Genomic DNA, 14,275 nt, shown 5'->3' with positions numbered 1-14,275 from the left:
TGTATATAAATACAAGAACAACTTTTGATTTTGAAATTGGACTGCCTTTTTGGTCTGACATGCACTGTCAGACCTTATATACACGTGTTTTCCTGAATCATGTCCAATCCATTACTTACAGTATTTAAATTAGATGACTTTTGGATTTTTAATAAATTTACAAAAAAAAAAGGTCTAAAAACATGATTTCACTTTGTCATTATAGATTATTATTTATAGATAAAATTTTTTAAAAGGCCTGTAATGGTTTTACTGCACTGAGGCAGGACTTACTGCACTCATTACATAAACTTTATCATCATAAACACACCACAGAGTGAATTACATGATTTATGAACATTAAAATTAAGAAATGATATCTAACAGATACATGAACATGTCTGAAAACGATGTCTGAAAACGAGCAAATGTTGATGAAAAATAATCCATTTTAAACAGTATAAATTTATATACAGTGGCATAGCTTGATTATAGAACTAAAGCAGTTATATAGCTTGAGTAGAGGAAGTGTTAATTTGAGGAGGGGTGTGTAAAGCGACATTTATTAAAAAACGCAAAAAAAAGTAGATGTTTGTGATGAGCCAGTAAAATCTGACTCAAGCAAACTTGATCGTAGAGAGAGAAGAGATCAGAGCTTTACACACCTGCTGAGAACATGAAGTGGAGTCACATGTTTTTGGTCCTGGGCTACGCTTTTTATATACAGTAGCTGTACAACATTAGCTGTATATGTAATATTTAAATTATTATATAGGACACAAACACTTTATTACACACACTCCTTTATCAATTTTAAGGAGAGATTGTAAGTTTGAGTGATGATGATGCCACATCCATCCGTGGCCGGGAGCCAAGGGAGCAAAACTGGCCATGTTCTCTGGGTGGGAGGGGCATACTCCACCGTCTCCACCATGTCAATCACTGTGACAGTAGGCAATTGTGCATAGCTGTGAATTAAGTATGCTGAATAGGGCACTTGCCTATGAGTGTGCTACTCTGTCTTGTGAAGCAGAATGAGCAGTAGGCTGGTGTCACATGTCATGTGATAGAGCAGAGCTGAATGGTAAGTGAGTATTGGCAGGTGACTAAGGAGACAATATTAATAGAACAATACAAATTTATATCACATTGCTATTGCTACCATAACACACACACACACACACACACACACACACACACACACACACATTTCTGCTGTTACCAGCGATAATGAGGGAATCAAACTTAACTTTAACTCATGTAAAATGTTGGTTTCATCATCTTTTGGATGCAATAGTAGCCATTATGAGTGTTCACTGTTCAAAGAATGAGACATGGATCAGCTACTATCTTCTAGATAAATCTTGATTATAGATGTTCAGGACATGTTTGCACTGCCTGAGTGGAGGATGTGGTTAGTTGGGGACATGTGAGTAGAGATGTATAGATGTACAGGTGACGTGAGAAAATCTGCATTTAAATAAACGTTGTATAAAATGAGCCAGTGAAACCTGATTCAAGCAAATTTGATCTTCGAGAGAGAAGAGACCTGAGCTTCACACACCTGCTGAGAACATGAAGATGAGCCGCGTGATTTTGGTCCTGGGCTTCGTCCTGATCATGGCGCTCTACTCAGACGCTATGCGTGAGATTATTACACACTTTTCTGTAGCTGTACAACATTAGTTTTATATATATATATATATATATATATATATATATATATATAAGCTAATATTTTATATACTACTACTACTACTACTACTAATAATAATAATAATAATAATGATAATAATAACAATAATAATAATAATAATAATAATAATTATTATTATTATTATTATTATTATTATTATTATTATACATTAGTTACAACTTTCATGTATATACATATCTACATTCTTAGTACATTATCACCCATTTCGGTCATTACTCTGCACAAAGTGCTTGTTCATCAATGGAGAGGGCCACCACTAAGTCGATATAATATTTGGGCAGTGAAAAATTCACCATTCACCAAAATTTCACAGAGGAGCGGAAGTCAGTAATTTTACAACTACAAAGTGTCTTATACAGTAATTATACTTCATAAAATGCTACACAGCATATATATATATATATATATATATATATATATATATATATATATATATATATATATATATATTAGATCAGCAATGATTATATTTGTACTATATATCAAAAGTAAAACCACATCTCATACTTATGAAACAATAACACATTTGAGTGCATTCTATAAAATATAAAATGTCTGATGGGTTTATTAATTCTGACAGTTTCTAATGATGTTTGCTTTTAAACAAAGCCATAGTGTTCATTTACCTTTATGCACTAATTGCAGTGTAATCTGAAAATCTGTCTCTTTTATTCAGCGCAAAGCCTTAACTCCGTCCCATGCTGTTTCAAGTTTTTTGAAGGCAGAATTCCTACTCAACTTATCCAGAAGGTGGAAAAAATTAACTCACACTGTACAGAGCAAGGCTTCATGTGAGTATCTGCTTTTAGACATTAAAAGCACACATGTATTACTGTTTTATTATGCAGTAATTACAAGTGAAATTTGATGCTAAACCAACTTCTGAATCATCTGTTTCATGACTCTGCTGATGTGTGTGTGTGTGTGTGTGTGTGTTTCAGTGCCACATTGGCTAGCAGGTCTAGCATCTGTGTTCGCAAAAACCCCTGGTAATACCGTAGCTTCGATGAGAGAGAAATGCAAACTAATAACAAACTTTATGTAACTCAATGCAAAATTTCATGCAATGTGTTTCAGAATTTTTTTTATGTATATATTTGTTTCTCACTGTGAAGCTTCATTTCAATGTTACCGATGCTCAATGCAGAGAATAAAATAAATAAATAAATAAATAAAGCCCACTGAGTAAATCACATGATTTCCTAAAATTAAAACACATTAAGCAAGGAATAAAACACTCGGTGTGCTGTTATACTAAACTGTTAGTATAAAATCCACCTTATCAGCATGTTTTTGGAGGTAGGAGGAAACCGAAGACCCCTGAGGAAACCAACTGGAACACTTAGGTATAGGAGGAATAAAACACTACTAGAACAAGCTGTTATAATAAAAATAAACATTTGTTTAAAAATATAAATAAAAAAATTTAAAAAATTTAAATTGCCCATATGTGGGTGTGTGCATGGTGCACTATGATAGGGTTAGCCTTTAGGGTTAGATTTTAGTTTTAAAAGAAAAATTTGTTTTTTTCTGTGACAAAGCTGCTTTTGGAGGGGGAAAAACATGAGACAGAACAATATTCTAGCATTAGACTCCAAAACAACAAGCTATCTAACCAATAATGATGACTGTTACATTCCCACAGAAAGTAAGGTCTAGGGTGAGTGTAAGAACAAGAGCAATTTAAGACTGCGGGTTAATAGGATGATAGTACTAGAGATCCAGATCCTTTCTGCCTCTGGATGGAGCTCAAATCTTCTCTAATTCCAGACTGCTGGGACTACGGCTGCTCCTAAGGCCATACAGACTTCATATAAATCCATAATGAACTTTTTCACACTATCTGTTGTTACCCAGATGAGGATGGGTTCCCTTCTGAGTCGGGTTCCTCTCAAGGTTTCTTCCTCTTAAAACATCTTAGGGAGTTTTTCCTTGCCACCGTCGCCACTCAGTGGCTTGCTCAGTTGGGATAAATTCGCACCTTTAATATCTGTATACCATGTTGATATTTCTGTAAAGCTGCTTTGAGACAATGTCTATTGTAAAAAGCGCTATACAAATAAAATTGAATTGAATTGAATAGTGATGGTGGATATGAGTAAGACAGGAGGGTAAAGATATGGTTATTGCTTTTATTTTTGACACACAACAGGACTGGCATTCACAGACAGACACAGGACAACCACAAACAAGGACAAAAGGGGAACTAGTCTCACATAAGAGAGAGAGAGAACATGGATGGTGCCAAAGAAATGAACATAGCAAAAAAGGCTATACTAGGCTGTATTTAAAATAGCTAACCTGGCTGCCAAGAACATCAAACCAAAAACTAGCTAACTACACTAGGCTAAGCTAACAAGAAATACAAGTGGAAGCACCCACCGTCTAGCCTAGGGTGTCTAGACATTCAAACATAGCTGCGTGATGGGATGTAGGTACATGCACAATCTTGCCTGTTCTTAAACCAAGGGAGCTAGTGTAAGGGTGGAATGGAGAACAAAGCAACAAACAAGCCAACAATCAAAACAACAGGCTAACAGTGAGTCAAGAGACTGACACAAGGGCTTCAATGTGCTGCTTTTAAATGGACAGCTCCACCTCTTTTGGCCAGGTTTCTGCCTTCCTATTGGTCAGATCTTGTCCACCAGTTAATGGTGATTGCCACAGGGAAACAAACAGTGGGAAAAAAAGAGCAGAGAGGGAGCACACAAGTATAAACACACTGACACGTAACAACAACTATAGACAAAAGGCCTTATGTTTTGTCTGGTTGCAAGACAGACACTACACATGTCACATGCTTCTCATCATTACATGGGGATATTGGCATTTCACAGCTCAACATTCAAACTGTGGAACTATGTACAGTTAAGCTATTATCTAGTGAAGACTATCTAGCCAGGGCGCACGGTGGCTTAGTGGTCTCACAGCTTCAGGTTCGGGGGTTCGATTCCCACCGTGGCCCTGTGTGTGTGGAGTTTGCATGTTCTCCCCGTGCTGTGGGGGTTTCCTCCAGGTAGTCCGGTTTCCTCCCCCAGTCCAAAGACATGCATGGTAGGCTGATTGGCATGTCCAAAGTGACCGTAGTGTATGAATGGGTGTGTGAATATGTATGTGAGTGTGCCCTGTGATGGATTGGCACCCTGTTCAGGGTGTACCCCGCCTTGTGCCCGATGCTCCCTGGGATAAGCTCCAGGTTTCCCCGTGACCCTTAAGAGGATAAGCGGTATAGAAGATGGATGGATGGATGAATGGATGGACTATCTAGCCAGATCTTTTGATCTTTTACAGTATGAAAGCTCAGAATATCTTAAGCTTAAGATATCATTTTGATGTTTGATATTGATTGCCTCTTCTGTTAAATATATTTAAGTACTTTTACGGCCTATAGGTAATGTTCAGGATAATATGTAAGGGACAACTTTGCTAGAAACATGATTAAATGAACATGCTAGCTAATAAATCTAGCAAGCTTGATTTTATATAGAGGGAAAATACAAAGCCCTGAGTCTCTGTGTATTCTAAGGTCTGCTATATCAGCCCTCACACAGACCTCTTATAGTAATGTTTATGTTCTATGTTTGTTTATGTGTCCTCTGATGGACTAGGGACTGTTGGGACAATAAGTACAATTATGGACTGTGGACTATTATTATACATTAGGCACACTAACCCTAACCCTAAGAGCCTATCCAGAGCCCTTAAGGTGGATGGCAGGAGAATTCACCCTAATCCTAACCCTAACTCTAACCCTTTTCCTTTTATTTACTCTCCACTCTTAACTGACTTTTCAGTGAATGATCTCGCCTATTTTGTTGATGTCTTGTCTTTTCGACTGTTCAGAAGTTTATATTCTGGGTACTGAGCTCTGCCTGTGACCTTGTGTTCAAATTACCCTTTGGAGATTATTGTTCACTGCTTCACCAGTGTATGACTTGGAATTGTTTTTAACATGAATAAAATGATGTAACTGCACAGATGATAGCTGAGCGACCTTTGTAGACTACAAACTTTGCAGTGGGCAAACTTTGTCCCATAGTTGTGGAAATTGTCATGAAATTTTTTATTGCGCCACCTGCAGTACTCCCTGTTAACACGCTGTAGGTAATATGTTTGAATTTATTTAAGGAGTATAGTGATTTTAAACAGTCTTCAAATTCCTCAAAGAGTGAGGAGAACAGAACTAGCAAAACCTTTTGCTGGAAAAAGCTATACGAACATCAAAGTCATTAGAGGTAAGTGGAACAACATTACAGATTTATATCACACTCCGAAATAAAAATTGCTCTCTTAACACACACCTTTTCGTCATTTTTGTTAATGGTGATGATGAGAGAATACAGTATCTCACAAAAGTGAGTACACCCTCACATTTTTGTAAATATATGATTATATCTTTTCATGTGACAACACTGAAGAAATGACACTTTGCTACAATGTAAAGTAGTGAGGGTACAGCTTGTATAACAGTGTAAATTTGCTGTCCCCTCAAAATAACTCAAGACACAGCCATTAATGTCTAAACTGCTGGCAACAAAAGTGAGTACACCCCTAAGTGAAAATGTCCAAATTGGGCCCAATTAGCCATTTTCCATCCCCGATGTCATCTGACTTGTTAGTGTTACGAGGTCTCAGGTGTGAATGGGGAACAGGGGTGTTAAATTTGGTGTCACCGCTCTCACACTCCCTCATACTGGTCACTGGAAGTTCAACATGGCACCTCATGGCACAGAACTCTCTGAGGATCTGATAAAAAGAATTGTTGCTCTACATAAAGATGGCCTAGGCTATAAGAAGATTGCCAAGACCCTGACACTGAGCTGCAGCACGGTGGCCAAGACCATACAGCGGTTTAACAGGACAGGTTCCACTCAGAACAGGCCTCGACATGGTCGACCAAAGAAGTATGAGCTCAGCGTCATATCCAGAGGTTGTCTTTGGGAAATAGATGTGTGAGTGCTGCCAGCATTGCTGCAGAGGTTGAAGGGGTGGGGGTTCAGCCTGTCAGTGCTCAGACCATACGCCGCACACTGCATCAAATTGGTCTGCATGGCTGTCGTCCCAGAAGGAATCCTCTTCTAAAGATGATGCACAAGAAAGCCCACAAACAGTTTACTGAAGACAAGCAGACTAAGGACATGGATTACTGGAACAATGTCCTGTGGTCTGATGAGACTAAGATAAACTTATTTGGCTCAGATGGTGTCAAGCGTGTGTGGCGGCAACCAGGTGAGGAGTACAAAGACAAGTGTGTCTTGCCTACAGTGAAGCATGGTGGTGGGAGTGTCATGGTCTGGGGCTGCATGAGTGCTGCCGGCACTGGGGAGCTACGGTTCATTGAGGGAACCATGAATGCCAACATGTACTATGACATACTGAAGCAGAGCATGATCAGTATGCAGTATTCCAGCATGATAACGACCCCAAACACACCTCCAAGACGACCCCTGCCTTGCTAAAGAAGCTGAGGGTGAAGGTGATGGACTGGCCAAGCATGTCCCCAGACCTAAATCCTATTGAGCATCTGTGGGGCATCCTCAAACAGAAGGTGGAGGAGCACAAGGTCTCTAACATCCACCAGCTCCATGATGTCATCATGGAGGAGTGGAAGAGGACTCCAGTGGCAACCTGTGAAGCTCTGGTGAACTCCATGCCCAAGAGGGTTAAGGAAGTGCTGGAAAATAATGGTGGCCACACAAAATATCGACACTTTGAGCCCAATTTGGACATTTTCACTTAGGGGTGTACTCACTTTTGTTGCCAGTGGTTTAGACATTAATGGCTGTGTGTTGAGTTATTTTGAGGGGACAGCAAATTTACACTGTTATACAAGCTGTACACTCACAACTTTACATTGTAGCAAAGTGTCATTTCTTCAGTGTTGTCACATGAAAAGATATAATCAAATATTTACAAAAATGTGAGGGGTGTACTCACTTTTCTGAGACACTGTATCTGTAAAAAAAAAAAACAACAACCCAAAACCCTTTGCTATACAGAGTATCCTGTGTACTCTGTATAGCAGTGTTTAATGTTTAAACGATGATAGGTGGACCAGTTACAATCTTTTAGATAAATCTTTTATAGATCTTCAGCAGATGTTTGTACAGTCTAGCAGAGGATGTGGTGAATTGAGGAGGAGTCCAGTTGTGGGGCAGTGGGGTCTGGGGGGCGTATTTGAATCTGACTTTAGGTAAATAAAATGAGGCGATAAAACCAGACCCCAACAAATTTGAAGATAGAGAGAGAAGAGATCAGATCTTCACACACCTGCTGAGAACATGAAGATAAGCCATGTATTTTTGGTCCTGGGTTTCGTCCTGATCATGGCGCTCTACTCAGACGCTATCCGTGAGTTTATTACGCAGCTTTATATACATGCTATATATATGGTTATTATATTAGGTTATATATTATTATATTATAGGTATTATGTTAGGGGTGTAATACAATGCTGCCATCTGTATCTATATCTGTATTCAGTATCAGAGTCTATTAGAATCAATTACAACGCTGCTGATTTTCATTCAAATTTCAGGAAGATTTTTAATTAAATAAGGATGAAAAATGTACATTTACACGCACAATGAATGTACAACTTAATTTTATTTTTTGACTATTTTTTGGGCCACAGTGTCTTAGTGGATAGCACATTTGGCTTGCACCTCCAGGGTTGTGATTTGAATCCCACCACCCTGTGGGCATGGAGTTTGCATGTTCTCCTTGTACTTCAGAGGTTTCCTCTGGGTACTCTGGTTTCCTCCCCCAGTCCAAATATATGCACTGTAGGCTGACTGGCATTTCCAAATTGTCCATTTGGAACAATTGGGTGTGTGAATGTATGTGCGCTGCAGTGGGCTTGCCCCCCATCCAGGGTGTCCCCCGCCATGTGCCCCGAGTTCCGTGGGATAGGCTCCAGGTCCCCTGCGAATCTGTGTAGGATAAACGGTACAGAAAATGGATGAATGGATTATTATTGGAGACCACAGCAGGAATATGCTTCTTTGTGCACAGTGTGTGGTCTGAGTGGGCTTTATGGCGCAGTGGCTCTATAAATAAAAGCATCTTTCTCTTGTGAATTTCAGCCCACTTTTGAAAAAAAAAATGTAGAACATATTATGCTTAGAACACATTATCTGCCCTATCCAAATGATTGACAGTGATTGATCAACTGTCACTGCAAGACTCTCCACACAAACTATTTCTCTCCATTCCAACATATTTCTGCCTGCATACTCTCCCTTTCTAAACCCGATAGAGGAGTTTTTTTGGCGGTGGAAAGTGTATGACCGACAAACTCACATCCATGTTCACCTCCTCCAGGCCATGGATGAAGCCTACCTAGATGTTTCAGTTGATGTATGCCAGAGGTGGATCAGGCATGCAAGAGGATTTCACCCTCGCTGCCTGGCTAGGGGCAATATAGCCTGTGATGTTGATGAGATTCTCTGGCCTGTCCCACACCAAAGAGGGGATGCTGAGGCAGAAATTTTTTGTTGTTGTTTGGTGTACTAAGGAATAAGAAATGTGCAAATGTAAACAATTGTTGTGTATTTTGTTGTGTGCAGCATGTGAAGCTTTTTGCGGGGGAGAACCACAAGCATCATAACTTATTACCAGTTTTTATAGTACTGTTTTGAATTTATCTCACCAATGTGTAAGACTATGTTGTAGTGTGTGTTTTTGAGGTTTTGTGTGTCATGTCTGAGGGCAAAGTTTGGTTTTTCAGCAAGACTGAATGGTTTTGAGTGGAGAGCTTCATTTAGAAGTTTGGGGAATTGGGTGAGTTATGGATTTGTGTTTAGAGTTTCGAGAAAAGGAGGCACAATTTCAAGAAATGTATTTAAGCAATCGAGAAAAACTGTAATCATCATCATTGTCATCATCACAATCTTTTTCAGTAAACGCTTTATCCTGGTCACGGTGTTGGTGGTTCTTGAGCCTATCCAGAACCACTAGGTGGATAACAGGAGAATTCAACCCGGTGGGACCCTAGTCCATTACAGGACACATAAACATATGACATAAACATTACTATAAATTCAATGCCTAATTTAAATCTGACCATGACCCTGACCAGGCAGTTAATTTGGACCACTGCACATTCACATTAATGAAGCTGCAAGCTTTATGCTCAAGCATGTTTGAGACCGCATTACATGAAAGTAAAAATATCCTGTTGCACACACACAAAAGATTTGTTCCTTTCCACAGGATCTAGTCTCAAATAAGTTTAAAAGGGAAAAAATAAATAGATTAATAGCACACATACTATTTATAATCTGTACTTGTATTCATTTAATGTGCAAAGAAACCTTAAAAATAATGAAATGAAAGATTTTCTGCATAAAAAGAATTTTCTGTAAAGACCATCAAACTGTACATCATCATCAATAAAACAACACCAAACCAATATTTGCCATGAAAATCCTTAGCCTTTCAAAATTCAGTAATCAGTAGTATCAGGTACAATTTTCTCACAATATTGGATGTTAAGTTTTTCTAAGCATCCTGCACAGTAAAATCCCTAGTGTTGAATTAACACCCAGAGTGTTTATATGAGTCCAATGGACTTATGTGATGGAGACTCTGCTAGCTATTCTGGAGACTTTGACTGTTGCACTTGCTTCTGCTTTTGCAGATAAAAACCCATCAGCTAGTAAGCAGCCCCAGAAACAACATGGTGTAACTGTGTCAGGTAACTGTTGGATGTTTATCAGATACTATTGCATGCGCACCAGATATTATCTCATGCACAACTAAACTCTGTTGCGTGTGCACCAAATAGTTGCACAACATGGCTTGAACCAAAGTTGGGGCTCTATGACCAGCATAGCATGAATCTGCAATATAACACTGCTGCAGAGAGAGAGAGAGAGAGAGAGAGAGGAAGGTGGGGGGGAGTGCAACAAGTGAACCCTTATTAAAGATTGAATCACATAATCATAGATCAGGAACAGGAGAGACATGTGCTAAAGTTATAATTAATAGCTATGACAAAGTGACCAAATTCTTTATCAGAAGTGTGTGTGTGTGTGTGTGTGTGTGGGTAGGTGTGTGGCTGGGTGTGTCCACACTAAGAGTTGTTTTATATTCTAGAAAAGGTGCACAATATTGTAAAACATGTCTCACATCCAGCACAAACTACTACAGCTATATAGCACAGCACTACCAAGCTGCCAGAGGGCACCTTCCCATGTATTTTGAACTTCTTCTTCTACTATCCTACTCATTTTCTGTGTTTGCACACACTTGGAGTGCCTCTCATTTCTTATTTGTGCATCCTCCTTTCCTTTCCTCGCTCCCTTTCCTCGCAGCTTAGCTCCACCCGCTTAGAATGTGAGGGAAGGATGCAAGGGTGAGATGTGAGGAGAGAGGAATTAAAGCAAGTCACATAGAATATCCTCGCTCTCTCAAGCTTCATTTCAAAGCAACCTCATTTAATGGTGACTGTGCTCAGCTGGATTACCTGACTGCGCTTCAGGGATCTGACATTATTGTGTTGGAGCTTGGAGTCCCTGTAGAAAATTACTTCACATTACATTGGTTCAGATCTGAATCTTAACATTTTGCATATTTGGGTGTCCCTACATGCATAAGCTATAATAAATATTGTGCGTGACCAATGCATTAATTTAAATTGAAATAAGTCTAGGTCTTTATAAAGTTGATTCTCTATTGTTAAATATGAGGCGCATTAATTTTGAACATAAACAATAGGAAAACATTACATTTAAACACATATTTGAGTTAGAAGGATTAGAAGGAACCATTACATTAGGCACAGTGTTGCTGGGAATGAATGTGCAGCACTGATCTTCAAACATCACACAGACTCTTTACTTAGTGTCTTCTTTTCAGCAAGTTGTTCGGGATCCCAGTTCATCATAGTGATTTCCACTTTTTAAGTAATATGGCTCTCAAACGCTTTTCTTTGCCAAGCCAGAAAAATCTGCTACTGCTTTTGTCTGTTCTTCATATGGAAATGTTAATGGGAATGCTAAAGTCTGATGCATGCAGTTTGGCATGGTTATTACTGTTAAATTTGCTGACACTTTTGCTGTGCCATACTTCTTTATTTTATTCAAGTAACCAGTCGGATTGAAATTGACGGTGAACATAACAAACAATTGTTCATTCTTGAGTTCTTTGTTGTGCACATTGCCCACTTATACCAACCATTGTACGGTGCTATTTTCAATAGTTTCTTGTTTTTATTAGAAGCTAGCATTACCACACTGGGACCTAAGGTTGATGGTTCAGTTCCTTCAACCTCAGCAGATACAGGAGGCTCAAAACCAGGCATAACAACTGAATCAGCATCTCTCTCATGTTCTGCTGGGGCAGCTTCTGGTTCCTCCCCCCTTTCTTCATGGCTTGGGCCTGGCTCTGGTTCTATTTCTCCTTCATCCAAGCCTTCTCCTACCTCTTCCTGACTCTCCCTAAAGTATCAGCTGCTGGACCTTCCTCTTCTTCAGCAACCTGCTTCTCACTTTTTTTTCTTAAAATTGTACATTTACTCAGTTTAAACATTTGATGTTTTCTATGTTCTATTATGAGTAAAATATGGGTTTCTGAGATTTGCAAATCATTGCATTCTGTTTTTATTTACATTTATTTACATTTTACACAGCATCCCAACTTTTTTGGAATTGGGGTTGTACTACTACTACTACTACTACTACTACTACTACTACTACTAATAATAATACTAGTCCGTACGGGATTTCACAGCATTTTTTGTGATTGTTTCGGCCAAAAATCCTTGAATTTGCTGCGTGTTTTTTTTTCTTTAAAAATTTGCGATGCAACTTGCAGAGATTTTTGTGCTTTTTTTTTTATAGAAAACTACTTGAATTGGCAAAATCGCAATCGCATGAAATTGCTTTGCACGCTCTTTCACAGTGCTGTTTGTTGGTAAATGAGACCTTTTAGCTTTACTCATATTTGACTCACGTGAATTGAAGAGGTATTTGGCCGAATGCGTGTTGTGATGACATTACATGGCATGTTGTGATGACGTTACATGAAGCGTCTTGGCCCAACTCTGGATGGATTGGCACCCTGTCCAGGGTGTACCCCACCTTGTGCCCGATGCTTCCTGGGATAGGCTCCAGGTTCCCCGTTACCCTGAAAAGGATAAGCGGTATAGAAGATGGATGGATGGATAATAATAATAATAATAATAATAATAATAATAATAGTAAAAATAATACTTAAACAAGTGTTTCATTAATTGGAGAATTGAAGTATGATTTTTTTTGTATGATGTTTCACATTTATTATGCACAGTAATGTTTATTTATTTTATTGGGAGTTTTTATTTAAATAAAAGAGCTTGTTTGTCTCTCTTGGACAGCTTTAAGCCTTGATCCTGTTTCTTGCTGTTTCACCTTTTTCACTGGCAAAATTCCTCCTGACAAAATCCTGGAGGTTAAAAGGACAGACTCGCGCTGTTCACAGCAAGGCTTTATGTGAGTATCTCTCACACACATAGGTTACTATTTTATTGAGTGATTTAATATATAAAAAAAGTGTCATTAAATCCAGTTAATTTCTAAATGAGACAAGAAAAGAAATTGCATTAATGTGTGTGTGTGTTTGTGTGTTTCAGAGTTACTACGCCTAGGTTCCCCAGCCTGTGTGCTCAAGAAGTCACTGTCAATGAAAATGTTACTCCACCTTAAGCTAAACTCCACACAGACACAACCTAATAATCTTCAAGCTATACCCATTTATTCACAGTGTACCTTTTTATCAGTCATTTGTTATGATGTTTATTGATGCTACTGATGCTTATTATCATGCAGATTCAAATAAAGCTAAAAATGCACCACTGAGTGAAATACATGCATTACAGTTGTTAGGCCCCAGTAAACGGTTGGGGATGTTAACAGAAAAGCCTTACACCCAGTGACATGTGTACAGTCAATTTATAAAGGTGACAGTATTTAGGAAACAGACAACCAAAACCAGAGGGGAAAAACTAATATCAAAAATCAAAAGCAAGCAAAGCGTCATACACAGGTATCTATCATGATCAAACGTATGAACTCACAAATGCAAATCACAACAAATGAGCAATAGGTTGTCAACGTTCCCTCTGGTGGCACCCTTTATACCGTTGGGGATGATGACCTCAGCGCACCTGCAGATGGCAGTAGATGATGCGAAAGGACCCTGGAAGTGAACACAGACACAAACACACACCCAGACACAGAAAAAGGGCAGAGCATAACAAAATGCAAATATTAATCAGTTTCACAATGTGAAAGGACAGATCTGGGATCAGATCCTGTTTTATTACAGTTCTCAGTTCTTATACTATATGCAATTTTAAATCCATTATGCTACATATGAAAAAAAAAAAAAAGATAGCTAGTATGCTAAGTAGTAATAGTAATAATCTGTATGGATTGATACAGTGAGGGAAAAAAGTATTTGATCCCCTGCTGATTTTGTACGTTTGCCCACTGACAAAGAAAAGATCATTCTATAATTTTAATGGTAGGTTTATTTGAACAGTGAGAGACAGAATAACAACAACAACAAAAAAAAAATCCAGAAAAACGCATGTCA

The 14,275-nt window shown here is 38.6% G+C and overlaps 1 protein-coding gene across 1 annotated transcript; it reads left to right on the top strand.

Annotated features, from left to right (window-relative positions):
- The first annotated feature begins 7,740 nt into the window (after positions 1-7,740).
- LOC128611842 (C-C motif chemokine 14-like) lies at positions 7,741-13,456 on the top strand. Its single transcript, XM_053631657.1, has 3 exons — positions 7,741-8,047; positions 13,056-13,170; positions 13,311-13,456. The coding sequence occupies exons 1-3, from the start codon at positions 7,978-7,980 to the stop codon at positions 13,381-13,383; spliced, it is 258 nt and encodes an 85-aa protein (XP_053487632.1). The 5' UTR covers positions 7,741-7,977; the 3' UTR covers positions 13,384-13,456.
- Positions 13,457-14,275: the final 819 nt, after the last annotated feature.

This window comes from Ictalurus furcatus, chromosome 8, assembly GCF_023375685.1.
Source record: "Ictalurus furcatus strain D&B chromosome 8, Billie_1.0, whole genome shotgun sequence".
NCBI classification, from domain to species: Eukaryota; Metazoa; Chordata; class Actinopteri; order Siluriformes; family Ictaluridae; genus Ictalurus; species Ictalurus furcatus.
The sequence above is the reverse complement of the archived record's forward strand: the minus strand, read 5'-3'. Positions and strand labels throughout refer to the sequence as shown.

Bases quoted from the DNA above. Each gene is read 5' to 3' on its own strand.
- LOC128611842 (XM_053631657.1), top strand. From the start codon at position 7,978: ATGAAGATAAGCCATGTATTTTTGGTCCTGGGTTTCGTCCTGATCATG. The intron at 8,048-13,055 runs GTGAGTTTATTA...TCTCTTGGACAG, and splicing joins GCTCTACTCAGACGCTATCC to CTTTAAGCCTTGATCCTGTT. The intron at 13,171-13,310 runs GTGAGTATCTCT...TGTGTGTTTCAG, and splicing joins TGTTCACAGCAAGGCTTTAT to AGTTACTACGCCTAGGTTCC.